The sequence below is a fragment of the Enhydra lutris genome, unplaced genomic scaffold (genome assembly GCF_002288905.1).
Source record: "Enhydra lutris kenyoni isolate GAN:26980312 unplaced genomic scaffold, ASM228890v2 scaffoldscaffold1, whole genome shotgun sequence".
In the NCBI taxonomy this organism is placed as follows: Eukaryota; Metazoa; Chordata; class Mammalia; order Carnivora; family Mustelidae; genus Enhydra; species Enhydra lutris.
This window is the reverse complement of record NW_019154085.1, coordinates 51152289-51179538: the sequence shown is the minus strand read 5'-3', so window position 1 is coordinate 51179538 and position 27250 is coordinate 51152289. Positions and strand designations below refer to the sequence as shown.

At 37.9% G+C, this 27250-nt stretch overlaps 2 protein-coding genes across 9 annotated transcripts in view; one reads left to right on the top strand and one right to left on the bottom strand.

Annotated features, from left to right (window-relative positions):
* The window catches only part of LOC111142493 (pre-mRNA processing factor 40 homolog A), a 56319-nt gene extending 44635 nt beyond the window's left edge, over positions 1-11684 (top strand). For 3 of the 5 annotated variants that reach the window (XM_022495743.1, XM_022495734.1, XM_022495716.1), the window contains 11 exons: positions 131-264; positions 3713-3827; positions 4003-4094; positions 4211-4327; positions 4644-4781; positions 5108-5203; positions 7501-7587; positions 7675-7771; positions 8026-8087; positions 9155-9286; positions 10633-11684. In XM_022495743.1, the coding sequence (XP_022351451.1) occupies positions 131-264; positions 3713-3827; positions 4003-4094; positions 4211-4327; positions 4644-4781; positions 5108-5203; positions 7501-7587; positions 7675-7771; positions 8026-8087; positions 9155-9286; positions 10633-10725 (1163 nt within the window). In that variant the 3' untranslated portion in view covers positions 10726-11684. Of the gene's footprint in view, positions 1-130; positions 265-3712; positions 3828-3990; positions 4095-4210; positions 4328-4643; positions 4782-5107; positions 5204-7500; positions 7588-7674; positions 7772-8025; positions 8088-9154; positions 9287-10632 lie in introns of all 5 variants that reach the window. The other 2 variants (XM_022495726.1, XM_022495706.1) reach the window with 1 other exon arrangement.
* Positions 11685-16978: 5294 nt separating this feature from the next.
* The window catches only part of LOC111158700 (formin like 2), a 320132-nt gene continuing 309860 nt past the window's right edge, over positions 16979-27250 (bottom strand). The window contains exons 24-27 of one of the 4 annotated variants that reach the window (XM_022521031.1): positions 25399-25497; positions 24567-24690; positions 20869-20962; positions 16979-19000 (exon numbers count right to left, since the gene is read on the bottom strand). In XM_022521031.1, coding sequence (XP_022376739.1) covers position 19000; positions 20869-20962; positions 24567-24690; positions 25399-25497 — 318 coding nt within the window. In that variant the 3' untranslated portion in view covers positions 16979-18999. Of the gene's footprint in view, positions 19001-20868; positions 22654-24566; positions 24691-25398; positions 25498-27250 lie in introns of those variants that run through there. The other 3 variants (XM_022521096.1, XM_022520953.1, XM_022521170.1) reach the window with 3 other exon arrangements.

Sequence of the window (27250 nt, the reverse complement as noted above, 5' to 3'; positions counted from 1 at the left end):
TTTGAGTTTAATTATAAGTGAATTTGAATTTAATTAAGGTGAATTTGAAATTTATAGAAAGTTAATGTAAATTGCTTTCCTTACTGATACTGGACATTTTAATTTTTTTTTTAACTGGGAAAATCTCTAGACATGGATAAAGAAGATGCTTTAATTTGCTTTGAAGAACACATCCGAGCTTTAGAAAAGGAAGAAGAAGAAGAAAAACAGAAGAGTTTGCTGAGAGAAAGGAGAAGACAGCGTAAAAATAGAGAATCTTTTCAGGTAATTAAAGAAAATCTCTTTTCTAAATTTCATACTGTGGTTAGTTTCAATAGTGATTTAAACAATTTTGAGACTCCCTCATCCCAGATCATTAACTTGGGCTTTGTGGAGGATCCATATACATTTAACTCCAGGAGAATAGCCATTTTAGGCCAGGGAAACATAAAAGGCTGTAGAAAATTTGATATTTAAGGTGAGCACTGATAAATCGATTAGGTTTCACTTGGGAAAGAGGAATAGCATGAGAGAAGACTGAAAAAATATGTGTGATGAATCATTAATATTAGTTGACTTTTAGTGTCTAGAGAATAGTAGGGAATGATACGGGGTATATAGTTTGGGGATGGGCCATAGTTCTTAAATGCTGTACATAGAAGTTGAAATTGTATATTATTTATGTCGGCCAGTGGCTCATTTTCATCTCCAGTTCCTTAACCTCTCGTTAATAGAGAATGTCATGGGGCGCCTGGATGGCTCAGTGGGTTAAAGCCTCTGCCTTCAGCTCAGGTCATGATCCCAGGGTCCCGGGATCGAGCCCCGCATCGAGCTCTCTGCTTAGCAGGGAGCATGCTTCCCACTCTCCCTCTACCTGCCTCTCTTCCTACTTGTGATCTCTGTCAAATAAATAAAATCTTTAAAAAAAAAAAAAAAAAAAAAAAAAAAGAATGTCATGGAGTAATGAGTTTTTGCATTTCATATTTCACCAGATTGCTCGTTTCAATAATATATTAATAGCAGTTAGCATTAACTGTTTATACCGCTATACATTTTAAATTGATATTCACTTAAATTTTTATGACAGCCTTCTAAGAATTGTTACTATTCTTGTTATATCCATTTATATAAAATAAGGAAATGGACTCAAGAGGCAAATTGACTTACCCAGATTCAGTGACTGAGTAGTGGAGCCAGAATTTAAATCTATACAGTCTTTTTTTTTTTTTTTTTTTTTTTTTTTTTTTTAAAGATTTTATTTACTTGAGAGAGAGAACGTGAGCAGGAAGACAGGGAGAGGAAGAAGCAGGCTACCTGCTGAGCAGGGAGTCCCACATGGGACTGGATCCCAGGACCTAAGGTCATGACCCAAGCCAAAGTCCAATGAGTAACCAGCTGAGCCACCTAGGATCTATTCCACTAAACACTGTATTAAGATAAATGGTAAATACAGTGACTTAGGTTTGTTTCTCCTTTAATGATAACAGTTCTTTGGTGTCGGATAAGGCACATTGCCACTCCCTGACGCAGGAGTACTCAAAACTTAATGTGCATCTAAATCATCCTGAGGACTTTTTTTTTTTTTTTTTTTTTAAACGTAATATCTCTGCCCTATGTGGGGCTCAGACTCAACCCCAAAATTAAGATTCACATGCTCTACCAACTGAACCAGCCAGGCATCCCACCTAGAGGGCTTTTAAATAAACTCTTACTATCATGCCAAAGATCACTAAACCATCTTAAATGCCATAGCCAAAAGCATTCCCTCTTTCCATGAAACCTTAATATTTCTTACTCTTAGGGGTTCTTTTATTGTAGTGGTTTCCTGTAGGGTCATTCCAAGAATTCTTAAAACCACAGATTTCTGGAGCTTCACCCCTAGAATTTGATTCAGTACGTCTAGGGTAGGTTCTGAGAATGTACATTTCTAGGAAGTTTCTAGGTGATAGTGATGCTTCTGTCCTATACTTTGAGGATTGCCCTAGGCTATTAGCCTTTTATTCATAATTAGGAGTTTGTTGTTCACATTATCACATTTCAACTTGGAAGAACTTGAAAGGATAGTTCTATTTTTTTAAAGCCAGTGATGTAGAAATTTTACTCTACTTCATACTCAGCTGCTGAGAATTTAGTCACATGACTACAACTAGATACAAAGGAGCCTGGAAAACCTACATTTTATTTTAACTGAACAATTTGTGCCTGAGAAGAAGGGAAGAGCATATTTTTAGGTTTTTTTAATACTCTTCTGCAACCATTGAACTTTAAGGGGTCTCTCTCGTGAAGGTTTTGCAATGGTTTAAAATAAGGAGACCTTATACGATAAAATAATAATACAATAAAAAATAAGGTAATCTGGGCCACAGAAAGTAGAATATATTATGTCAGTGCTGGAACTGGAAGAGAAATTCTGAGGTAAAGTCCACATGGGTCATTTAGTCAAGCCTAAATTATGGCTATGTTTCTGATTACTGTTACTAAAACTGGTATCAGCATGTTACTTTGTTTTTGCATTCAAGAGTGTTGGAAGAGAAGTGGAGTGAAGTGATAAGTGTATAGTTTTATTTAGGACATTGATATGCCTCATATAGGGTTTTAGTATTTTTAATTTTAGTAATCTTTAATTTTACCTAGTATATCCAAAATACTATTTTAATATGGAATTGAGATTTTTTAAAGAGGTTTTTTTTTTTTTGTAATCTTCAAAATCATCATGTGTTATATACTGATGACATAGTTCAGACAAGCCACATCTTATGCACTTAGAAGCTACATTTGACCTGTGTCTACCATATTGAACAGTGCAGGCATAGAAATTTCACAAGCAGAATTTTGGACCATATTTCTTTAAAGACATTTGTTTATAGAAATAAACACCCTATGAATTTGGGGAAGTAGGAAGTGTGAAACTGTTGAGTACAAAAGTCCCAATATGTTGCCCTGAAAAATCAAGTACTATAAATGGATAAAGAACAGAAATTGTAATAAGCATATAAAGATTTAGATTTAGGGTATAAAATTAACATGGAAGAAAGGAAATATGTTTTATTTATTTTTTGTTAGCTTTTATTTATTAACAAGAGTCGGGAAAGGCAGAGGGAGAAGCAAACTGAGCAGGGAGTCTGATGCGCTGCTTAATCCAGGATCCTGAAATATGCCCTGAGCCAAAGACAGGTGCTTAACTGACTGAGCCACACAGGCACCCTAGGAAATGGGTTTTTAAATCAGATATGAGGTTGAGTCTTGGTTCTTCAAACTGCTCTATGTATTACTTCAGTAAAATATATCCTCTTAGAGGCCCACATTTATTAATTAAAAAAAAGAAAACAAAGAAAAAAACAGCCAGAACTTATTGGGTACTGTGTCTAAAAACAAAAAGTATATTTTACAGGAAACATGTAAACACATTCCTTAACCTTATTATCAGAGATGACATCTAATGTTTTTAGTTAACTTGTATTTCTATATATATTCTTTTAAACTGAAATAGTGTAGTTTTTCAAAGATCCTTTTCTCTGAAATGCAGAAGAGGTTTTTGCCTTAAAGGAGATTTTACTTTAATCAAAGAGCAAGTATTCTTTGTACCTTGAACCTATTTGGGATCCATTGGTGCAAGAGTGTCAAATACTGCCTTTTTTAAATGTGTTTTGATGTTACACTAATACTCCAATGTTCTTAAAGATGCCTTTTCAGTAAAATGGGTTTTTATTATTGTTGGGTTTTCACTCCCCAGATATTTTTAGATGAACTGCACGAACATGGACAACTACATTCTATGTCATCCTGGATGGAATTGTATCCAACAATTAGTTCCGACATTAGATTTACTAATATGCTTGGTCAACCGGGTGAGATTCTTTTCTTCCCAATTTATAGTTATGATAGTAGTTGGGATGGGCCAGAGAGGCAGGCAGGTGGTTGTGTTGGGGAATGGAAGGGTGCTTTATTTTGTTTTATAAACAAAAAAGTAATTGCAGCTCTTTGGTTAGAGCTAGCTTTTGACTTCTTTAGTTTTTTCATTAGGATCAACTGCACTTGACCTTTTCAAGTTTTATGTTGAGGATCTTAAAGCACGTTATCATGATGAGAAGAAAATAATAAAAGACATTCTAAAGGTAAACACTACACTTACTATTTACTGTTAATCTGTAGTATATTTTAATTATAGACCTTGATACTGTGTTTCTTTGATTTATGTGTTATTAGTGTTGACAAGATTTCTCTTTCCTAGGATAAAGGATTTGTAGTCGAAGTTAATACTACTTTTGAAGACTTTGTGGCCATAATCAGTTCAACTAAAAGGTCAACCACATTAGATGCCGGAAATATTAAGTTGGCTTTCAACAGTGTAAGTTATCTTTACTATGAAAAACAATTAGCTTTACGTTTGTACTAAATGACTACTTTAGTACAGCTTTTAATATATTCAGCTAAAAGTACTTCAGCTGTAGGCTACTGAAATGAGGGCATGTGACTAGGATTTTACTGAGTAGTAAAGTAAAAGAAAATAATTATTTAGATGATTGGCTAATGATGAAGTTTCCTTTGCTCAAATTAACTGGTGTCATAAATTGGCTCATTATAAATGATGGAAGAGTGCTTAAATTAAGGACTAATTACTTCAGTTGTACTATTATAACTGATTAAATATGATTTTCTAAAAGTTACTAGAAAAGGCAGAAGCCCGTGAACGCGAACGAGAAAAAGAGGAGGCTCGGAAAATGAAACGAAAAGAATCTGCATTTAAGAGTATGTTGAAACAAGCTACTCCTCCAATAGAATTGGATGCTGTCTGGGAAGATGTATGTATGAATGTAAATTCTTTCTAATAATCTGTTTGCTTTACGATTGAAGATAAAAATATCGTTAATTCCCTTCCCATTTTGTAGCCACAAAAAGAAGCTGAATTATTTGTAGGGTATAAATTAAATATACTGAGAATATAAATTCAGTTCTGACCCTGCATTTAGGAATATTTATTGGAAATGGTTTGGACTTAAGAGGAAAAGAAATTTAACACACTTTGAGGGGATGGAGCTGTCATAGTTTCCTCTTGCTGTTGTGATTCTTGTTAGTCTTATTGGTATACTTTTCTTGGTATTCATGTACTCTTACCTGAATTTTTCAGATCCGGGAGAGATTTGTAAAAGAGCCAGCATTTGAGGACATAACTCTAGAGTCGGAAAGAAAACGAATATTTAAAGATTTTATGCATGTGCTTGAGGTAATTTTAGTATTCTTATAATTAACTCCACTGTTGCAAAATAAGTTAAACTGTAAACAAAAAATGAATTTAGATTGATCAGAGTATCTTGCTTAAATTATACTGCTTCAAATGTCATTATCTGAGATGGTTAAGGAAGTGATTTTTCTATAGAACCTGCCTTTAAGTAAAATAAATAGCTTGCATGTAAATATAAAGATGTGTTTGTAGAGACAGTTCATATTTATTTCATGTCTTTGCAGTGTTTTAGAATTGAGTTCTGTAATTACTGGTAAACCTCAAGTAAAGTAAACAACTTTTTAAGCACACATTTCAAATACTACACTGTCAGATGTGTTCAGTGCACAAGGAGGTCTGGAAGATAATGTAATAAGTAGTAAGTTTTTGTTAAAATAACTAAAGATACAATTGTAAGAAGTTACTCCCATTAGCTGAATAAGGGTATTTTGATGAAGATTTTAGGTGGCTACTTGTATACAGTAAATATGCTAAGTAGACTAGTAATTACTGAATAAAAACATTTGGTGCTTATACAGGGCCAGGCATTGTTCTAATAATTTTACAAACACTGCATATATGAACTTAGTCCTCACAACAACCCTGTGAAGTTACAGATGAGCAAACTGAGGTAAAGAGAAGTAATTTACAGGGAAAGGATTCCAGCCCAGGCTGTTTTACTCCAGGGTCAGTGCTTTTAAAAAGTAAAATGCTACCCTGCCAGTTTTGGACATAGGGATACTTGACAACACGTTGAAAGCTGGCATATATTTAATATTAGAATGTTGGCTTCTTATGGTCATTGGTCACTGCAGGTCACTTAATTTTCTATTCACTCTTCCCTTGGGTTTCTTGTTCTTAATGAATTTCAGTGTTGACAACAGTTTGCCCTGTTAACATGTATCCACATGCACCTTTAATAATCTAGCTGCCTCTAGATCTAGTCCTATTGGCCTCTAAGTCTTTTCAAAGTGTGTTTGTGAGCAGCAGCATCTACTACATTACCTGGGAGCTTTTTAATAATTCAGAAACTCACGCCCCATTGGTAAAAATCCTGCATCAGAATCATCATTTCAACAAGATTCTCAAGCACTAGAATAGAATGTACATTTAATTTTGAGAAGCTCTACTCTAGCTAGTATCTTAACATTGTCCCCCAGTTCATAATCATCAAGATTCTCTGGTGACCTGTGCTGGGAGTAAAGTGGTGAGGTCATAAATGGAGTTTAAGATTGTAGTATAGGGAAAGGCCAATTACATTGGAATAAGTTTTTGTCCCCTAGTAATCTGAGTCTTGGAGTTAGAAAAGGAGAAAGAATTTAGCATTCAGTGACATAGAGTAAAAGGAGCTTCCCTGCTGAGTCAGATGTTTTATTTCCATTTGTAAACCAGAGCAGAATTATTTTCAAATCCATAGATAAGTTTGGGGGCAAGGAGCTTTTACTGCAGCATTAATAAATGAATAATAAATTAATTGAAACCCATAGAGACAACATTTCCTTTTCTGATTTCATGAGGTGTTAGAGTTAGATTATCTTTGGAGGTCTTAATGTTTGACTAGGAAGAGAATGCTCCTCCTTGCGTGGAGAAAAAAAGGATTAGATTTTGCTTTATTCTGAGACCAACCTCCTCTATCTTAGTTCAAGGATAACTCTGAGGTAGTTCTTTTCCAGGGTGTGCCAAGCCTAGCTCAGTGACCAAAGCCAGATTCATTAGAAAAACCATGTTGTTTTTTTTTTTGTTTTGTTTTGTTTTGTTTTGTTTTTTTTGACAGAGAGAGATCACAAGTAGGCAGAGAGGCAGGCAGAGAGAGAGAGAGGAGGAAGCAGGCTCCCCGCTGAGCAGAGAGCCCGATGCGGGGCCTCGATCCCAGGACCCTGGGACCATGACCTGAGCCGAAGGCAGAGGCTTTAACCCACTGAGCCACCCAGGCGCCCCGAAAAACCATGTTTGAATGTAATTTTATTTCATTGGTTTTGAAAGTAGTGTGACAGATTATGCCTTTCTGGAGTATATCACTTGTCCTACTAAAGCATACCATTCTCATTCCTACAGGAAGTGCTTTCTTTCTTAATACGTGATTGTTTTTAGATGTCAGAATGAGTGGGTATAGAATGATTAGGGAGGAACAGAACATTTTAACTGGTAATTCTTTGTAGTTTCTAGGAAGTACATCCTAAATGTGCAAAACGAGAGTAAGATTTTTACTCTAATAAACTTGTTTTGTATAGTGTTTAAAAATTCTTTATGATCTGCTTCTAAAGTAAACTTTTAAAATTCTTTTCCTTTTGCCCCTTTAGCATGAATGTCAACATCATCATTCAAAGAACAAGAAACATTCTAAGAAATCTAAAAAACATCACAGGAAACGTTCCCGCTCTAGATCGGTAAGGAAGTTTATTATGGGTACTATTGAGTGTATTGAAATCTTTATTAATAACATTATGAATGAAATTATTATATGTATTCTATAGGGATCAGATTCAGATGATGATGACAGCCATTCAAAGAAAAAAAGACAGCGATCAGAGTCTCGGTCTGCCTCAGAACACTCTTCTAGTGCTGAGTCTGGTAAGCATTTCTTTTAACTTAAATAGGATCACTGACACTGGGGGGCGCCGTCACTTAAGGGTACTTCTTGGTCCTGATCTCCCCTGAGATTGAACCCCTGCTCAGCAAGGAGTCTGCTTAAGACACTGTCTCCTTCTCCCTCTGTACTGTCCCCCTCACACTCCAAAATAAAACTTCAAGGAAAAAAAAAAATCATTGGCACTTGGATGTCCTCAAATTCAGACTGTTTTTTTTTTTCTGTTCATGCTGCTTAGAGAGAAGTTATAAGAAGTCAAAAAAACATAAGAAGAAAAGCAAGAAGAGGAGACATAAATCTGTAAGCAAGCTTTTGTTATACTACACTTAGGTTGTTTTAGTCCTTAACTTGTTCAGTGGCAGTAGAACCCTTTTTTGCCTAGTCCTGTGCAGTCCAGGACACCTAAACTCGGGAATTACATAGTTTGTCTTTACCATAATCTTCCATTAAAATATTCTAGTGAGCTTTGAAAATAAACACACATCAGTGTTAAGATTCCCACTCTGGCTTTTTAAAGTAATCTTAGAGAAAGACCTAAGTATGTGTGTATGTGTTGCAGCTGTGGTGAGAATCACAAGTTTAAATAGTTCTTAATTTTACATATGCATCAAGATACCCTCAGGAACTTTTTCAAAACACAAGTGACTGGATATTTACTACCTCTTGAATGAGATTTTTTTCTTCATGCTGCTCACTCGAATTTATACATATCTAAGAAAGGACCACTTGGGCAGAGACATTGCACTTTAAATCTTGCTTTTCAGGGCACCAAGGTGGCTCAGTCAGTTGAGCATCCACCCCATGCTTGATTTCTGCTCAGATCACGATCTCAGGGTCATGGGATTGGGTTCTGTGCTCATCACGGAATCTGCTGAAGATTCTCTTTCTCCCTCTCTCTTTGCCACTCCCCGTGCTCACGTGTGCTTTAAATAAATAAAATCTTTAAGAAATAATAGTCCTGCTTTCAGTTGCAATTTTGAGGAAAGAATTTATTGTATAATAGTCAGCCTGTTAGATGACTAAGCTAATCACAGCATTCTGTATCTATATCTGAATAAATCAACAAATACTGGGTTGGCAGAAAATGTAATGTTTGTCTACATTTACATAATAGATATAATCCTATCTTGTGTGCTTTCTTCCCTAATTTAGTGAAGCTCTTTTGTGATGTTACTGAATCTCAGAATGTCATCTTTCCAATGAATCTTAGAAATATTACAGAATCCTTGAGGTTAATAATTCAAATTTCACCATACTTAGGAACACATGCCCTATAATACATGGATGTTCTTAAATATGACCTATTATGGAGATAGTAAACAATGGTATCCTCATCAAAATGCTAGTGATATTTTTTATTTACACAGGATTCTCCAGAGTCAGATGCTGAACGAGAGAAGGATAAAAAAGAAAAAGACCGAGAAAGTGAAAAAGATAGAACTAGACAAAGATCAGAATCAAAACACAAATCACCTAAGAAAAAGACTGGAAAGGATTCTGTAAGTATTTAGAATTATTTCATACCTGTGATTCCAAAATACAAAAATGGATATTGTGGTTTATATCACATTTAATAGACTTTTTGCAGGTTGGCTACCATTTGAAGAAAACAATGAAAATTCAATTTACCTCTTACACAAAATAGCTTTCTAACATACCTGCTGCAAGTGTTCTGAGTTGTCTATTTCTCAAAAAATAAGTCTTCCATGACTTTTGTTTGTAAAAGTCTTACTTTGTAAGTCGTAAGGAGTACCACTGGACATTTTCTACCTGATTTTTAAGGAATATGGGACTCAGATTGGGGGTTCTCCACATGTGCTCAGACATCAGTACTACTAAATCTAGTTTCAAAAGGTAGCATTCCAGTAACTTTTAGGAGTAGTCACTGTGAGGGAAGAGGTAAGGGCAAAGGTATAGGAGGGGGACTACACGCCAGAATTAACATTTTAATATCAAATTACAGTAGCCTTTTTAGTTTCCATCTGTGTGGGTATGTATATAAGACAGCGAAGTAACACAAGCCTTCTTAGCAGGAGTAATGCCCCTAAATGGACCCATGGAGAGTTTAGTTTAAACTCTAGTTCAGTAAGCCCTGGTCCTCCCTCTGGGTATTGTGAGTCCGTTGATACGGAGGTTCTTTTTAAAAGGTGCCCTGGTGAGTTTGAAGCATGCCCTTGGTGAATGAAGATTTCCTGAATACTTAATAGCAGCTTAACAGTTTTCTTCTTTGTAGTCAGTTCATCTGTCTTCTTCCATTCAGAGATTTCATTTAACTATTTTTTTAATGTTTTATGTTTTTCACAAATAGTACAATATTAATTTCTTTAATTGTTTTTCAGCCTAAGTAATGTCCTCCTCATAAATTTTAAATGTTTATCCTTAAAAATCTTAAGTTTTTATCTAAGGATGGTATGCTCAAAGCATAATACATTTCTGTAATATAAAACACTTAGAAGGCAACCAAGAATCTACAAAATTAACAAGGAATATAGTGCCTTAGGTAATGAGCACCTAGCTTTATTAAATGGAAACAAAATGTTTTATATTCAGTTGTGTAAGAGGAAGGGAAAGAAACCATGGTTTACCATTCTGCCTGATTTATATATTAATGCAAAATGAAAGTAGCACCATATAAAAGTCTTGTCCTGAATTCTACCCTATAAAACCAGGGAGTAGGTAGCAACTCATTGGGAGGCTTTTGGGAAAGAGCAGTCCTAAACCCTGTGATGGACTTGTTTCTGTGGAAGACAATCCATATATTTTGGTTCCTTTTTCTCAAAGTTTCAATACTACTTAACCTTTTGAGTACTGACATTAAATGTAATTGTATTCAATGTCTTTTCAGGGGAATTGGGATACTTCTGGCAGTGAACTAAGTGAAGGGGAATTGGAAAAGCGCAGAAGGACCCTTTTGGAGCAACTGGATGATGATCAATAAATTATACCAAATATATGTTTACAGTATGATTTAAAGTCGAATTCAGACCAGGGACTCTATTTTAAAGTTCAATTGAAATAACACTGGGTTTTAATTATATCACAGGAAAAAAAAAGTGCATTTAAGTATTGTTATTGTGGACTTTATAAAAAGCAAAGGAAATTGAAAATAACTTTTGATTCTGTATCAAGAATCATATTTTCATACGGTCATAACTGTCTTTCTGTGACCCTTTCATAGGGCACTGCAGGATGGATTAAAGGTGGCAATTTACTGATAACTGCAGATGTCTCTACTTTGTTCTGAACTCTTGAGTCATGAGGCGATTTGATTTACTTTATAGAAGTTGGATTTTGAAGATATAATGAAAATTTTTTTGATATTTAGTAGTACAAAAAAAGCACCAGCAACTGACAAAACTGCTTTTTTGTGCACTACCCAACTGGTTCAAGCTGATATGATCTTTTATGGTGAACGCAGAAATAGGTGTTCTTAATGGAAACCTGGTAGACCCTTAACGATAGTGGTGCTAATGAGCACTACTATAATAAAGCCACCGTTATTTTTTATGAAACATCTGAATACGTTTTAGAAAAGGCTATTGTGAGGGCATTATTTTGAGGTGATGTTTAAAAAGTTAACATCAAATCAAATTGTAAATTAGTTTAAATATATTGCCTTAAGGACCTACTAAAGAATGTGCCACCGTACTTTAAGTGATAGTTGCAATATCCTTGTCTGAAACAGAAATCAGTGTGGACTTAAACATTTTCTTTAACAGTTGTCTTTTTTTTTTTTTTTAATCCGATCTTTTCTCTTACTTTTTTTCATTGAGGAAGTCTTTTACCTTCCCTATTCACTGAGAAGTATTGACTTCGTGGTACACATTCTAAAGCATTTCTGATTTGAATATTTTTGTACATTTTTATCAATTATTAAACCTTCTCTTCTAGCGTGTACTAGTATTTATTTCTACTTAAACTACTCAGCTCTAAAAGTTGTATGATCATTTAAAGATACTAAATCCTTGAAATTTTGCTTCATCTTACCCACATAGCTAGGTTCCTTTCCTTTTTAATATTTAAGAATATTATAAATCCGTACATTTGAGGCCCCTGTAATTTGTTTTTGATCTACAAATTTCCTATAGAAAACTTTAGAGAGGCAATGGTTTGAAGCTAGAATACTCTTTACATGCTAACTTTTGAAGGTTGGTAATGTAATTTATACTATTTTCCTTCAGTGCAGGAGATTTTTTTAATGAGTAAATTTTAGCACATAGTCTTTGGCATTAGATATTTTTTTATTTTGGACACTTCGAGCGATCCTATTTCAAGTTGGAATTTAGAAGAACAAAAATTAATTCATTTTTTTTTTTCTTTCACCATTCTAATGAATTTGAGAAGTTCAAATGACCAGGACTGCTTTTTCCCATCCCTGCGTACTTTTGCAATTAAATCTAGCATCCACTGTTGAAAGCCTCAAAAAAGGGTGGGGGGGGGATTATTTCTAAACTTTTCTCTGCCAAGTCATTTTTCTGCTGTGAAAACGGACATGACTGTGGAAAATGAGAATCACTATCCTTAGAAGATGTGAAGTGATCAAGTTGCTTGCTTAAGGTTAGTCTTATTGTATATTAGAACCAAAAAATTTAACAACTTTGGCAATCGGGAGTTACCTAGATTTAATTTTCAGAGGCCTCATAATGAGTTAATATTGCTAATCATGTCAGACACTTGACATGGAAGTCAGTGGCAGAATCTTCAAAATGCATATGATACTGGCAGAAATACTAGTGGTGTTTCATAAGAGAATTTAATTTAGAATCTGTAAAATTTTGTTTTAATTCCATGAATGATGATTTTTTTAAGTGCAACTTTAAAGTTTTAATTTTTCTATTTAAATAAAAAGTTACTGATATGTTTTAGCATGTCCTCAAAATAGATTTCTGTATTTCTTAGAGATACTGTCTTATCACCTCAAATTCTTGCAATACAAATTCAAGTTTCTCTATAGTTAACCCATGAAAATTATCTGACCTAAAAACAAAACTATTGAATAAATGGCTACTCAAAATATAACGACATTATAATAGATCTAATTGAAGTGACTGTAATCCTTGTCTACCTTTAATGATCCCATCAAATGGGATTTAGTTACCAAAAGGTACTATACAGTCTGAAGTCACAGGTGATGGGAAGATTAGGTTTCCAAATTTTCAGTCTGGTAAAAGCTGAAATGTCTTAGAATATTGGTTCTGTTAAATAGATGTTCAAAAAGTGAACACATTTGTTCAAGCCGGAAAGTGTGTTTATTTTTAGATGAGGGGAAGTTATACGTTCAGGTAAGCATCAGACTTTGGTAAATGTTGAGGATTTTTCTTCCCTCTGTGTCATTAATTGGATAAATTTACTAATACATTTATTATCATAGTAGTCAAAATCAGAATCTCCAATATTTGATGTTTTTGTTTTCTCCCAGTCCAGTAATTCCTATATGGGAAAATTGAATTTGTATTAAAAGTTAGTCAAGTATGATGAATTCTTTGCACTTTCCCAAGTTTGTTTAAATAACTTAATGCTTTTAAAAAATAAAAGCAATGCTCCTACTTTTTTTTTTTTTTTAACACAGCAAGGCTATTTCATTATTACCCAAGGCAGCTTCAAAAATACAGATTATTCATGTTTTTCAATAATAAAAACTTCATAGATGCCTCCCAGTAAATTTTGAAAATGATCAGTGTCACATCTTGACTTTTGCTAATTGGGCCTCATTTTATACAGCTATAAAAATGGCCTAGAGTAAAGCTCTATTCATAGTGGTAGAGTGAAGAAACTGTAAAAACTGAAATGTCTCTCTGTACATTTTTCTGGAAAGACAGTCCATAATTTTCTTTTACCAAAGGGCCTGTATTCTGTGTTAAGAAGCATTTGCCTGGATGATCCCGGTTTTCTTCCAGTGTTAAAGGTCAACTCAGTGCTGACTAGGCAGCCACTTTTCTTTTTGCATCAGAAAGGGGTAGCCATATGGGGTTGGGGGGCTTTTTTGTTTTTTGTTTTGTTTTTAAGCCTAGATGCTATTTGAGAGAGAACTGCTTCCAATCAAATAGTACCCAGGGAAGAGTGATGAATGCTATAAGTTTATAGAATATTTAAGAATATTATGTAATTTAAATGTAAATTACAAAACTAAGGAACCAAATAAACATTTCTAAAAGCAAAATGAGGCAAATCACATTAATTGCTTGTATCTTAAATCAGACTTTTCTTTTCCCTTGGGGATGTATCTCTCTCAGTATCAGGTACAATTTTAATTCTTTTACATTCTCTTAAGTAAAACCACTCATTTTAAATAAAAAGCAAAATAATGTCATGAGTAATTTTCATGGGATTGTGTTCTAAGTAGGCTTACAATTTTACTTTGTGGTTCTGGTAATGGCATATACTAGTCTAATAATTCTTAACTTCTTTATTAAATCTTAACCTTGCTCTTAAATTTTTCAGTTGTGTTAACGTAAATGGTGGTCAGGTTCCTTGGAGACAGGGATTTGTGTTTCATTTACTGTTATATCCTGTGGATTAGAACAGTGCCTGGCACATTGTAGGCCTATACTGAATGATTGTAAAATAGTTGGCAGATACATTCAGCATCCATGGTACCAAGCAACTGTATTATAGAGCTTGAAAAAGCATCATCGCAATAAACTGTACTAACCCACAACTAAAGCCACATACATAATTGAAGTGCACCACTGAAGATAACTTCTAGTGGCTTTATCTTTTACTACAGAAATTTCCAAAAGCTTGTTAGCGAGAACATATAACTTCCCTGTTTCTGAGTAGGAAAGGAAATCCCTTGTGATGATTTGAAATGTAGCTTTGCATATTCATAAATTAAGATACCATAGTAGTTTAAAAGTAGTAAACTTCTGTTTGAAGAGCTAATGTTTAGCTAGGCCAGAGTTAGTGTTAAAGGCCATGCTTGGAAACAGCAACAAAATTCCCAAATTCTAAATTGAGAACTAATCATTTCAGGCTATTTCCAACAAAGGGTGAGGTATGGGAAGTGAGATGATTTTGCTGCAAGTACCCACACACTCCCCCTAGCCCTTCCTTTATTTAGCGTGTCTCCCTTGCATAAGTTCCTTAATTGTAGATTTTCTATGCTTTTCAAAAAACTGGCTATATAAAAATTGCTTTTGTGACTCAATATAATCTACACTTCAAGGCCATCTCGTTATTGTTAATGATTGGTAAGTGCCCCAGGTGTTATGGCCTAGGTTGATGTTTGCATTTCAGGGGAACTAGCTAACCCCCACCCCCACCCCAGTTTCATTCATAGACTGAAATAGAGTGGCTGCCTAATCAGATCATAATCCAACTAAGCCATTTCTTGATGCCCTTTTATGCTGTTCCTTGGGGCATCTAAAATGTCTATATATAAATACTCCTTTATTTTGGTCCTGCCTGAAATTTGGTAGGTTTGGTCTCTTGCCTACCTCTCTACAACTTAACAGAAGATTTGTTCTGAAAGGTGAGTAATGATAAGAGGGAACAAGTTTCTATTTTCTCTGTTTGTAATTACCAGATTTTCTCTTCTGTTTATATATTGTTCTGATGTAAAGAACCTAATAGTTATATAAAATTAGACCTTTTGTAAATAAATATAATTTATTAGAAAAGATGGCATCTTTTACTAAGTTGGATTTTTGTCCGCTTTTTCCTTTAAGTACCCCTTCTTCTATGCAGTTCTTTGCTGTGAGATGCTAGAGGCCCGCATTGTTTCTCAGTGTAAAACTTGCCTCTATAAAAAAAAAACTAGATCAAAGAAAGTGTATCTAAACTTCTTGCATTTGTTTCTTGCTTCGAATTTTTTTCTTGGAATTAGATCAGGTATTAGTTTTAAGAGAAATGAAACACTATCAGATTAATCCTTTTGCATATACTGAGCTGATCATCTTTGTAGACGTTTCTGATACAAATTTAAAAATCTTAGGGCTAAGAGCTGTTTTACCAAATATTAAAACTAATAGGTATGCCCATTGTAAAGCTATCATAAAAGTGTATCTTGCAGTCTAAAAAGGTAATTTTACAAAATCCAGTATGTTGAACCAGTCTTTGATGGGTACCAAGTCCCTTCCTGTGCTAAGCATTGTTGAGTCGTCAGGGTCCCTTGGGCAATCAATGAATTTTAGTGGATTAGAATTTAGATGTTTTAGAGGATTGGGAGATGAGAATAAGGATATTATTTTGAATTCACTGGTAATTATCTTTAAGAGTGGATATTAATGGTATAAAATGCCCCACCCATACCTAACCATACCTATCTCATTTGAACTTACTGCTGTGCTTTGGTTTTGAAAACGTTTTGAATTTGTAGAATATTAAAGATACTATTTCTTTTACCATGAGGCACAAACTAGAGAATTTTACTAACTGGAATTTAACTTTACCCCCTCTTTATAAAATAAAGCTTCAACGACATTGTATAACTGTGGTGTAAGAAGAGCGCTGAATTGGTAACAAAGACTTAATACAATAATTAAACTTTATTCTTGCCTCTCCAAGAAAGTTTTGAGGGGCGCTTGGGTGACTTACCTTCATCTCAGGTCATCTCAGGGGGCTGGAATGAAGCCCCAGGTCAGGTTCCTCTGCTCAGTAGGAAGTCTGCTTCTCCCTCTGCCCCGCCCTCCCCCACTTGTGTTTTCCCTCTCTCTCAATTAAAATCCTAAAATTTTTTTAAACAGTTGTTTTAAGCCACTTGGACAGTTTTCTAAAATACCAAATTTCCTTGCTTTCCTAAAAAGAATATACTGAATGTTGCACAGTCTGATGATTTGGAATTAACAAAAATACCAGCATGTTTGGTTGGGCAGTGGAGGCCAAACTGCTTGTACATACCTTGCCAACCAATATAGTTGTTGGTTGCAGGGTTACGTCTGTGCAGTCCACACGTAACCTATCCATATACTAACAACATCCTCATTAAAACAAATTTGGGGGGTGGGGAATAACATCTTCAACAAACACCAGTGTTTCTCTGGAAGCAATAAATTGGTAAGTACAATTTTGGAGATGTATCCCTCACTACCAAATCTGTTGGGTTCTTATATTCCATACAGCAAGTGATCAAGAGCCTATCAGTAAGAAATAACTTCCTAGAAGATAAAAGTATGTAACACTGGTAAATCCTCCCCACGCCTCCCCCCCCCCAATTAAAGTATGTCATTGAAAGACTACAACATATTACAGGATAGTAGTGTAAATAGTTTATTTGCTCATATGTCATGAAAAGACCAGAAAAGTAACATGAATTGCTTTTTTATAAAACATTTCTAATATTGCTAAGAAGGCAAGCCCATTAATAAACAGAAAAGAACATGCCAACATTATTGTCTATTTGTTGATTAATAAATAGGCAATTAGAAGCTTTTTAGTATTAAGCTTTGGAAAGCAGCCACCTGTCATAAAGGGCCAACTACTTGTGTTGTATCATGGTCAAATTGTTTTTTTTTCATCAAAATCAGTGTTAACAGACAAAAATCTTGGCATGTTCTTTTTAAAGTACACATTTATGAAAATGTGCTAGCAGGTGGCAGTTTTAAAAGTAATTTTTTGTAAATAGGTATGCTAAAGTGAAATGTGGTAACTGATCCCTAAACTGTCCTTGTAGTTAAATATATATATTAAAAAAAAAACTATAAGTTAAAATAACATTCAGATTGTATAGCACAGGCTGATGCATTTTTAAACAATATTTACAATATTACCCAGAGGCTTAGGTGGGAATTAAAGTGTAAAAACCATAAAAAACTGCACCAATTTTATAGCAAAATATCTGTACATTTAAAAAGAGATCATATAACTACACATTATCCAAGGAAAATGGGACCTTCACCAAGGGGTTCACATAAGCACAACATAAAATAAGAAATTCAGTGGTTAAATACTATACAATAAACTTTACAATTAATATATTGATGTACCAAGAAGTAAGCCAGAAGCAGAGTGTATATTATGTAAAGTACAAATCAGCTTTAGTCCAGTTTTTGACTTTGGAATGGATCAAGTGCCCTGCCCGAGAGGAAGGAAAAATAACAGTGGCTTAGTTGCCCATTTAGTCCTATTATGTATCACTTAAGATTAATCCAAATATGAATATTTCAAGCAATTTAATTTGCAATTCCCCATAAAGCAATGATGCCAAATATATCTTCTCCGGTTTACAAAGGTGGGGGGGGAGGGCTGCGATTGTCAGGAGAATAAGGCTAGGTTAACTACACTACTAGCTAGCAGAAGTAATCTGAAATGCTTGATAGAGCTAGTGAACTTCTCCCTGGCTAGCAAGGCACCAATTTCCGTTCTCAGGATAGGCCCATAATGGTCCTCAGAAATCCTAATACTGATCACTGAGATGTTAATTTTAGTGCTAATTAATAAATACATCTGCATTATTATTTTAAAAGCTGCCTCTAGCTGAAGAACACAGTACTGCAAAAAAAATCTTACACAAATTTGTATGCCATCATATCCTTGCATTCATACTGGTGAACTCTCACAGGGTGTCCTACCCGAGTACAGCAGTGTAGAATGTAAAATGAGAGAGTTGAGTGACCTCTGTGCCACTGCAATGCATCCTGTTTGTACTTGGCTGGGGCTTGGTTATGGACAGGAGCTTATGGGACTTCCTTCTTCCAGATTGCAAGCTCTTAAAAATAAAGTTGATGGATAGGTCTAAAACACAAAAGCAACTTTTTTCCTTAAAAAACATCTCAGCAAAGGAAACCCACAGCAGTTGCATCCATGTTATTTACAACTTATCAGGAAACCAGGGTGTGCCATCATGGGACAACCATAATGGCAGATGAGTGTAATACGAAATTTACATTTTGGTTAAAAAATTGGGTAATACACTGGTGTAAAAAGATACCTAATCAAATCAAACCCTATTGCTTTGATTAATCTGAGCAGGTACTTCCACTTTTAGGCACTTGTTAACAAAGGTTGAAAGGAGAGCCCGTCATTTTTAAATTCCTATGTGTTTGCTAAATCCGAGCCCTTAGAATATTTTATCAATGTTCAAGGTTGCGGTTACATGGTAGCACATAAAGTTCACGTGGGAAGTTTCATTCACGTATACTCTACTCATACAGGCAGGTCTCAGGTTCACATGGTTATCTCGGCACCATTAGCAGAACGCAGGTTCTGATCATCAAGGCGCCGTCTGACACTTCTCCTCAGCGCATCGGCTCGTCTGTATGGTTGGTTTCTAAGATCTGTAAAGAGGAGAGGATCAGTCAGAGAATTGCAACCTTTAGTATCATGTGTCCAAGCAAGACAAAGGTCAGCTGGCAGCCAATCAAAGCAGCTTGTGTAGAAGAGTCAGCTAACAGGTCCTTAAAACTCACTGAGTATTTGAGCCAAAGACATGTACTTTGCCCTCAATATTTAAAGCAGGATGTAATACTGATGTGATTCTGGAACTTTTTAGAAAAATATATAGGAAAGGCAACTGTTCTTGTCACTGGCCAGAGAATCTAGAGAATCTAGCTGGAGTCTTATATTGAAATGTTTCTTCAATTGGAAAAAGCCTTGGCTTAGTTCTTTTTTTTTTTTCTGGGAACCTGAATATCAATAATTGTAATGAATTTTAACCTGCAAAATTAATAAACCAACTGCCCTATCCTATCTTTTCTGGAATTTTAATCACAGGACACTATGCTTATTTTGCAGGCAGAGGTCCCATTATTTGTATTCAGTTAGTATTAGCTGAGGTCTTTTTTTTTATTTTGTGAAACACAATGCCCAATCACTAAGCAAAAATAATCACTAAATCAAAATAATACTCCATTCCCGTACATTGTCTCCTGCCACCCAGTATTTCCTATTTTTCATTCGAGGGGAGAAGTTGTTTGGGCCTTCAAGCATTCTCCAATTTGTACTGCAAATGCACAGAATGTTTAAAAATGCCTAATATAAAAAAAAACAAAAAACCCTTGTTGAATGAATGACTCAACCACTGCATACTGGTTCAAGCAGGCACTGTTCTAGTAGAATACAGTGGGCTGAACAAAGACATTTTATTCTATGTAAACATTCTTAATATGAAATCATGCTTTCTTAATGAATACTTAAGGTAGGTAGCCTAGCCAGCAGGTAAGCTGCTTCTGACTGGGTCAGGGTAGGCGGTGTACTCCGCCCGTGCCCACCCCCCCCACCCCCCGTTTCATTTACTTAGTATTTATTTCCCTTCACCTTGTTGACTTCTATTAGGAGACATTCTATCTTTGAAAGGGGAAACATAAACAACAGAATTTTTTAATTCCTTTACCTACTCAGTAGCTTGAAAATGGAGCCAATGGGCCATATCTGGCCTATAAAATGTTTAGACCCCAACTTATACTTTTAAATACAATTTCCTGATCTTTTAATAGATAATTAGTATTTAAAAAGAGGGTTTCTGACTTCCCTTGGATAACTGGAGGGTCTGGCAATGCTGAGCCCAGATTTTCACATGGCAAAAAGAAATGAGCTGAGTGAGTGCTGAGACCTATGCTCTCAGGTTCAGCATAGTCCCCACCAATCCCGACTCCTTGCAATTAGTCACCCTGCCTCACTCTTTCTAAATTCAAGGGAAGAAGTTTTATACATGCCATAATCCTCTCAAGCTTCTGCTTCATGCCCAGAATAAGGCAAGGTCAGAATTCCACTTTTGGCTAAGGGTATGTGATGACTTGTAGCTCTATAATTCCTGAGTCTTCTGAACAATTGGGTCTGAAGATCCAAATCTTTCTTCAAAGGCTATAGATCACGTTCCCTGGCCAGGACTTGCTCTCAGTTTCCTCAAATCAAAAGGGGTTAACTGATTAACTCAGAGGCCAAGAAAACAGTAAGGGAAAGACAGCCTAGCACCCAAAGCAAGTACAATCATCAGCAAATACCCTTGCCCAAGCCATCACACTTGATAATTTGGAAGCAGGCCACAAAGAGTCCAACAGAGAGGCTCTGCCTCACATCACTGGAATGTGAGGTTACAAAAACTTCTCCCTTGTCAGACTCTCACCGGTATTACCCTCAGCCATAGACTGAAACCACTGATCTGCATACAGAGAGAGGAGGAAGCTAAGTAAAAAGTGATGCTTGCCAGCTCTGTGTATCCTCCACCACCGGTGTGCTAGAAGAAATCCTTACCCTCGAGTGAACATTTGGAAATTTAGTGATATTATTCTTCTTTAAGGCTAAACAGAAAAAAACAAAAACACAAAATGATGGTTAAGTAAAAATGGGATGAAAATGAAAAGCAATTCAACTTAGTGTTTAACATACCCGGCATGTTAGCCAACAGGGGAGGAGAATGGGAGGCCATTAATACAAGAGGTGTTAGATAAAACAAGGGAAAGATCAGAGTGTCTTCCCACCCCCTTCTCTGACCACCCAAATCCAAGCTGCTTTGAAGTTTGGCTCCAGAATGATAGTCCAGCCACAAAACCGACAGGAACATTAGCTGAGCAGATGACAGTGGCCAGCCTTGTTAATAAGCACGGGTGGGTAAGTATGCTGCAGAGCACGCAACAACGCACCACATCCTCTTGAGATCGTCAGAGACAGAGGAACATACATAACGAGTATAATTCACAGAAGAGTTAATGCCACAAAACAAACACCTAACCTGTTCCATGTCAATCTCAACGTGGGAGTTACATAATAGCTATTTCTAATTAGAGTATGGGCTTCCCTTGTCCCTCTTCTATCCAGCTGGACACTGCAAAGAAGTTTCTTATCTAGCCATCAGGAACCAAGGGCAAGCAGTTTACTTCTTGAAAATATTGGGATTTTTTTTTTTCTAAGAATAGTGGCATTTTCCAATAATAGGTATTTGCTATTAGTATTTCTGGATGCCACCCTCCTAACCAAAAAAGCAGGTTCAGACATCATCTCATCACAAGAGAAATACCCTGGATTTGACATGGAACAGAGTCGCAGTGAAGAAGCGTGAATGAGAGACTATGGGGAGTTCCTAAAGCCTTTGTTTTCACTTTCTGCCTCACAGCCCTGCTCCAATGTAGAACTGCTGGTAACCAAACTTGGGCATGACACCCAGAAGGAAAAGAGGCTGGGTATAACGTTATGGATTGCCTATATCAACTTATACAGACTTCTATGAGCCAAGGGTTCCTCGCTTGTACCGTGAGCTCCACACTGTGGGTGATGGCTATAGATGATATAAGACAGTTAAGAAAGTCCCAATTTACAACTGTGTGGTTCACAGTTCTTTCTGGAAATCATTTTTCAACTTCTGGGCACTTTGCATTCCTGAGCACTTGCACACAGCTCATTTTATTATCAAAGCATGCTAACTGAATACAGAAAGGAGGCTGGTTTAATATCTGTAAACCTATTAAAACACAGCAAGTGCTCAATAAATGTTAGGTATAGTTAGTTATTGTTATTAATGACTAGCATTTTGCACTCAAAGGCACTAGCCCAAAAGTCTTATAACCACTCAGCTGCTGATCCTAGTGCTAATTCTCAAAAGTCATGCTCTATTTACGCTATTGTTCTAAAAATTTCTACAAGCAATTCTATTATTTCAACTCACACACACTCAGACCACCACAGGCATGTGGATTCACAGACATAGGAAAGTGGCAGTGAGTTAACAGTAATGACAGACGTGCAAAACCATGCAGTGTGAAGGCAACAAAAACTACAACATGGCGGAGATGGAGATGCCATGCTAGCATCTTGGGGGGTCCTAGCAGACATACAGAGGGACATAAGAGGTCAAAAAATCTGTAGCAACCTTTTAAGAGCATCGGGTGAGAAAGAGTAATAGTTTAATAATGGTATTCCTCAGTAAGAACAGGTTCGCAGAAAAATCGAGAGCCACGCTTGGCGGTGCGAGCGGTAAAGGGCACAGTCTTCAGCACTGCGTTGAAAATGACAGCCAAATAAGACAAACAGAAGAGAGTAAAAAGCGAGGATCTATCACATTAGTACACGGTTAGTGCTTTGTTAATCATACCTGGAGACGGGGAAAGGCAACGTACACCCAAGTGAGTTCATTAAGTCTAAAACAGTTCTCAGTCTGGGGCTTGGCGGATGGAAAATGGAAAATATTTTAAAGAGAATAAAAACTGTAGGATCTGTAAGCAGATACTCATTCACCTCCAGCAGCAGCTTAAGGGTGAGATCAGGCAAATAGATAACGTACATTTTGCTCATTTGACAACCCAGGGGTCACCAAGATGGAGAACAGCCTACTGGAAAAGGAGTTCTTGCTGTTTGAGGCTAGATGCTTCTCTCCCAACAAATTAATCCTATTGCGGCATTGAGTCAAATAGGTGCTCAGCCCCAAAAGACCTGCTCTTAGTCTAGCTGAGAGCAGAGTAGCTCCCTCAGTGCCAGGGAAACAAAGAGAGGTGCCCAACAATGGGGGACTTTACCTGAGGGGCCATGTGCGAACCAATGCGGAGTGAACGAGGAGACACGGGCAGGCACGCATGCACAGACTGTGTGTGCGCCATACACAGACACGGGAATGTTACCAGCCACTTACCCAGCCACTGACGACTGAGACCACTTTACACTAGGCCAGAAACCCTTATTGACTTCCTGTTAGTGATCTATGTACCTATTTTATTTCCTTGGGTCTGAACTGGTGAACAAAAATGATGGTTTTGGCTTTGGGGATCCCTAATTATGACGGTAAACTATTCACAGAAAATGAGAAATCAAAATTCTGAGAGTTACATTCTTAAAGAATTAGGACAGCTGGGGACATGTGACTAATGTGTACTTGATGTTAAAAAGCTGTTCGTTTTGGAGGTGTGCGACAATGATACTCTGGCTATGTCTGTTTGCTTTATTATAGAGTCCTTATCTTTTGAAGACACATACACTGAAATACAGATGAAATTGTAGGTCTTAGATTTGCTTCAGAATAATCCCAGAGATTGGGGAATGGGGAGCAGGTAGAAGCAGACATGTAACAAGACTGGCCATGAGTTGAGAATTGTTAAAAGATGATGGGTATACAGAACTCCTCGGGCTGTTCTCTGTACTTTTGCATTGCATATTTTTAAAATTCTCTACAATAAAAAAGTGGTAAGTATCTTGGAAGCTAAAAAAAAAAACAGTATTCATATGCAACAGACATGAAAGTCACTTGCAACCAATGCCGCAGACAGTGGCTCCAATTATTGTCCCAACTATAAGAGAATGCAGAATCTCTGGAGAATGGATTCAAGCAGCAAGCATTAAGGTACAACTTAATCAGACAAGGACCAAGCTGGGTTAGACACCACTCATTCCTAGCTGAGCAGCCTGAGAAGCCTGTTGGCCTAGCAGAACAAAAGCTCTAGCTCCTGATTTCCTCTTGTCTTCAGTTACTTTGAATGAGTAAAAAAGGCTTTTGAAGAGCATGCTGGAAAAACCTGCACTGACCGTGGTTAGTACTCAACCCTGCATGGGCCTTGTCTGTGGTACTTATTAGTCAGGCAGGTGGGTGGGAGGGGCCACAAGGTAGAAAATGGAGCAGGAACTAAACCCAAGACAGTGGAAAACCCTCAGGAGGAGGAGGAGCCTGGTGAAGTCTGTGGGGTTCCAATGATAATGAGGAAAGAGTTCTCAGAGAGTGCTGGGGTTTTCTGAAAGGCAGTATACAGGCTATTAGAAATCTACTTCCAACACTAGCATGGGATCCTTCCCCATAATTCTGGGTCTGCATCAAGTCACCTGAAGACCTCATAAATTCTGAACAACAGCAGCAAGCTGTGGAAGGGTCCACTATGGGCAGGATCAGCGGGGTCTTACGGGCCACTAGGAGAAAATATCTTTTACCTGTGATAATGTCTTCAATGGCACCGTCTTTTCCTTCATATACATGTCTGTTATCTTTCACTTGTCGCCTTCTCAATTCTGCAATTAATTCCTGCTGCTGCCTCTTTGATTTGTGGGAAGGAGACTGAGGAGAAAAAAGGATGGCAGAGATGAGTGGGACCAGCACCCATGGGGGGCTTGAGAAGATCCAAACTGTGTCTGAGCCTTCTGTTACCAACAAGCAGCCTCGGCCAAAAACACAAGCAGCCCCATCCCAACATCCTGCTCAGAGAAACACTCAGAAAGCTTCTGGGGGAAAAAAAACTTTCTGGGAAAACCACGCAGAACTCCAGCTGGCGGCAGCGGGAAGGCTGGATCGTCCGGCTACAAGAGGCAGCGGGGGACAACCATCCATTTCTCGAGCTTTGGTGCAGAGGATGGGGATGAAGAACACCCTGACCTCCAGCCCTTGTGGCCTGCACCCGAGCTGCTTCCCTCCGGGGAATCCTCCATCCTGGTCCTCGGAGTGAAGCAGCCAGCCATGGAGGCTGCACCAAGGGCGACCCCGTGAAGCCTTCCCTGGGCCTCCCGCAGGTTCTCATCGGGCTACCTGGCGTGGCCTCGCTGTACAGCCGCAAGACTTAAGCTCCTGATCTCTGTACGCCCGGAAAAGCTGCACACACCTGTTCTTCACTTCTTTCTACTGTGTGCGGAACAAAGAATGAACAACAAATCCACGAGCCCCGCTTCCAAGCCCTGGCGGAAAGCCGTCAGGCATGCGTGCAGGTCTGGCGTTCGCCCCCCTTCCCTGCTGGCTCAGACGAGGCCGTCTCAGGCCCTGGCCACATCTCACCTTTGGATCCTGCTGCTCCATCAGAGCTTCCTGCTCTAGGAGTTTTTCCATGAGGGCTTGTTCCTGCTTTTTCCTCAGCTCATTTTCCTCTTCTGCTTGCTGGGCAAAGTCAAAGGGACCCAAAGATTAGTCCGTGGAAATGACAACCATCAAGGTATTTTAAAGTGGCTCCTAAGAGAATGTTGGCAAGCCAGGCATCAGAGTGGAGGGGAAGGGACAAGATCTACATTTAGGCTTATCGGGGACTCTGATTCGGGCTTTCCCTGTTGGTCTCTATCACATCTCCTCAACATCCAGCAATCATGATGTACCTTGTCCAGAAAGTCTTTCCTAAGGACCACCCCCCCACCCGCGCCCACACACACTGCTTCTCAGCCCGTCCCAGAGGCGTGGATGGAAACTATCCAGGCAGCTCTGCTCTGGGATTTCCATGTGAGCTTGTTTTGCTTCCAGAACCTGTCCACCTACCTATAGTTTTTCCAAAAGCAAGAGTTCAGATTCCTCTCCTTCTGCCCATTGTTAGGGGAAAACCTCCATTCCCTTGCCTCTTATTTCCTCTAGGGGGTCTCACCCCACAGCTCACTCCTTCCCAAGGGCCACAGAGTGACTAGTCTGATGAGTTTGGGACAGAAAATCAAGACAGGCTCACGTCTGCTCAGCCCTCCTGCACATTCTCTGAAGTCAGCCTCCCTAAAGAGACTTCTAACGGTCTCGTTGTGAAGCGTTAGAGTCAGTTATCTAGTTTAGGGCTGAGGTAGAAGCTCACAGACACTCACCACACCCTCCAGTCCAGCTATTATCAGGAATAAAGTTTACATTTTGGACTCCTTTACTTCCGCCTTAAATTACATTCTGGTTCAGACTTGGGAAGCAAAAGGAGGGATGACATCCTATAACCCCAGTGTCTGCCCAAAAGGTCCCCAGGTCACTGTCAGCCTGGGAGTCAATCATCGTGCAGTATCTATGGCCAGTAAAACATCCCACATTGCCACTGCCTGACGGAGACCCCTCAGAGCCCACTAACAGGACACGGGGTGAAACGACAATGTGGAAGGGGCTCACTGACAGGCTCTGACCTGTGCCACCCCACACAGATCACCAAGGAACTTTGCTTTTTCCTTTGCTATACCCCTGCTGAAGTATCGGGCTTTGGGACCAACCAGACCCACTTCCCAATTCATATTCTACAATTTAAAAATAGCCCATATTTTTCTCTACAGACCTCAGACTCACAGTTTTTTATGTGAAGAAATGTGGTCCCAGCACATAACAAGAATCACTGTGAGTCATGTCTGCAGGACACAGGCATTTCCAGCCAGTGAACCCCGAGCACCATGGTTAGCAGTGGCTGGGGACCAGAGACCACCTCCAGTGTCCTACGCACGGTCTCTGTCCTGCGTTTGGGTTCAGCCTCCCTTTCCCTTCTGCAAACAGCTTGTGACATCACTGCCACACGAAGCCATGCTTGCTGATAGATAATGTAACCTTCTGAATTTCAGGAAAAGGCCAAAGGACGATTCTGGAGCTAGAGAAGTGACCCACTATATCCAAGAGATTGTTTCTCAAAAATGTAGATGACCTGGGGCACCTGGGTGGCTCTCCAGCATCTACCTTCGGCTCAGGTTATGATCCCAGGGTCCTGGGATTGAGCCCCACAACAGGCTCCCTGCACAGTGGGAGTCTGCTTCTCCCTCTCCCTCTTCCCCCGCAAACCTGCTCATGTTCTCTCCCTCAAAGTAAATAGAATCTTTTTTTTTTTTTTAAGATTTTATTGATTTATTCAACAGAGAGAGAGAGAGCACAAGTAGGCAGAGAAGCAGGCAGAGAGAGAGGGGGAAGCAGGCTCCCCGCT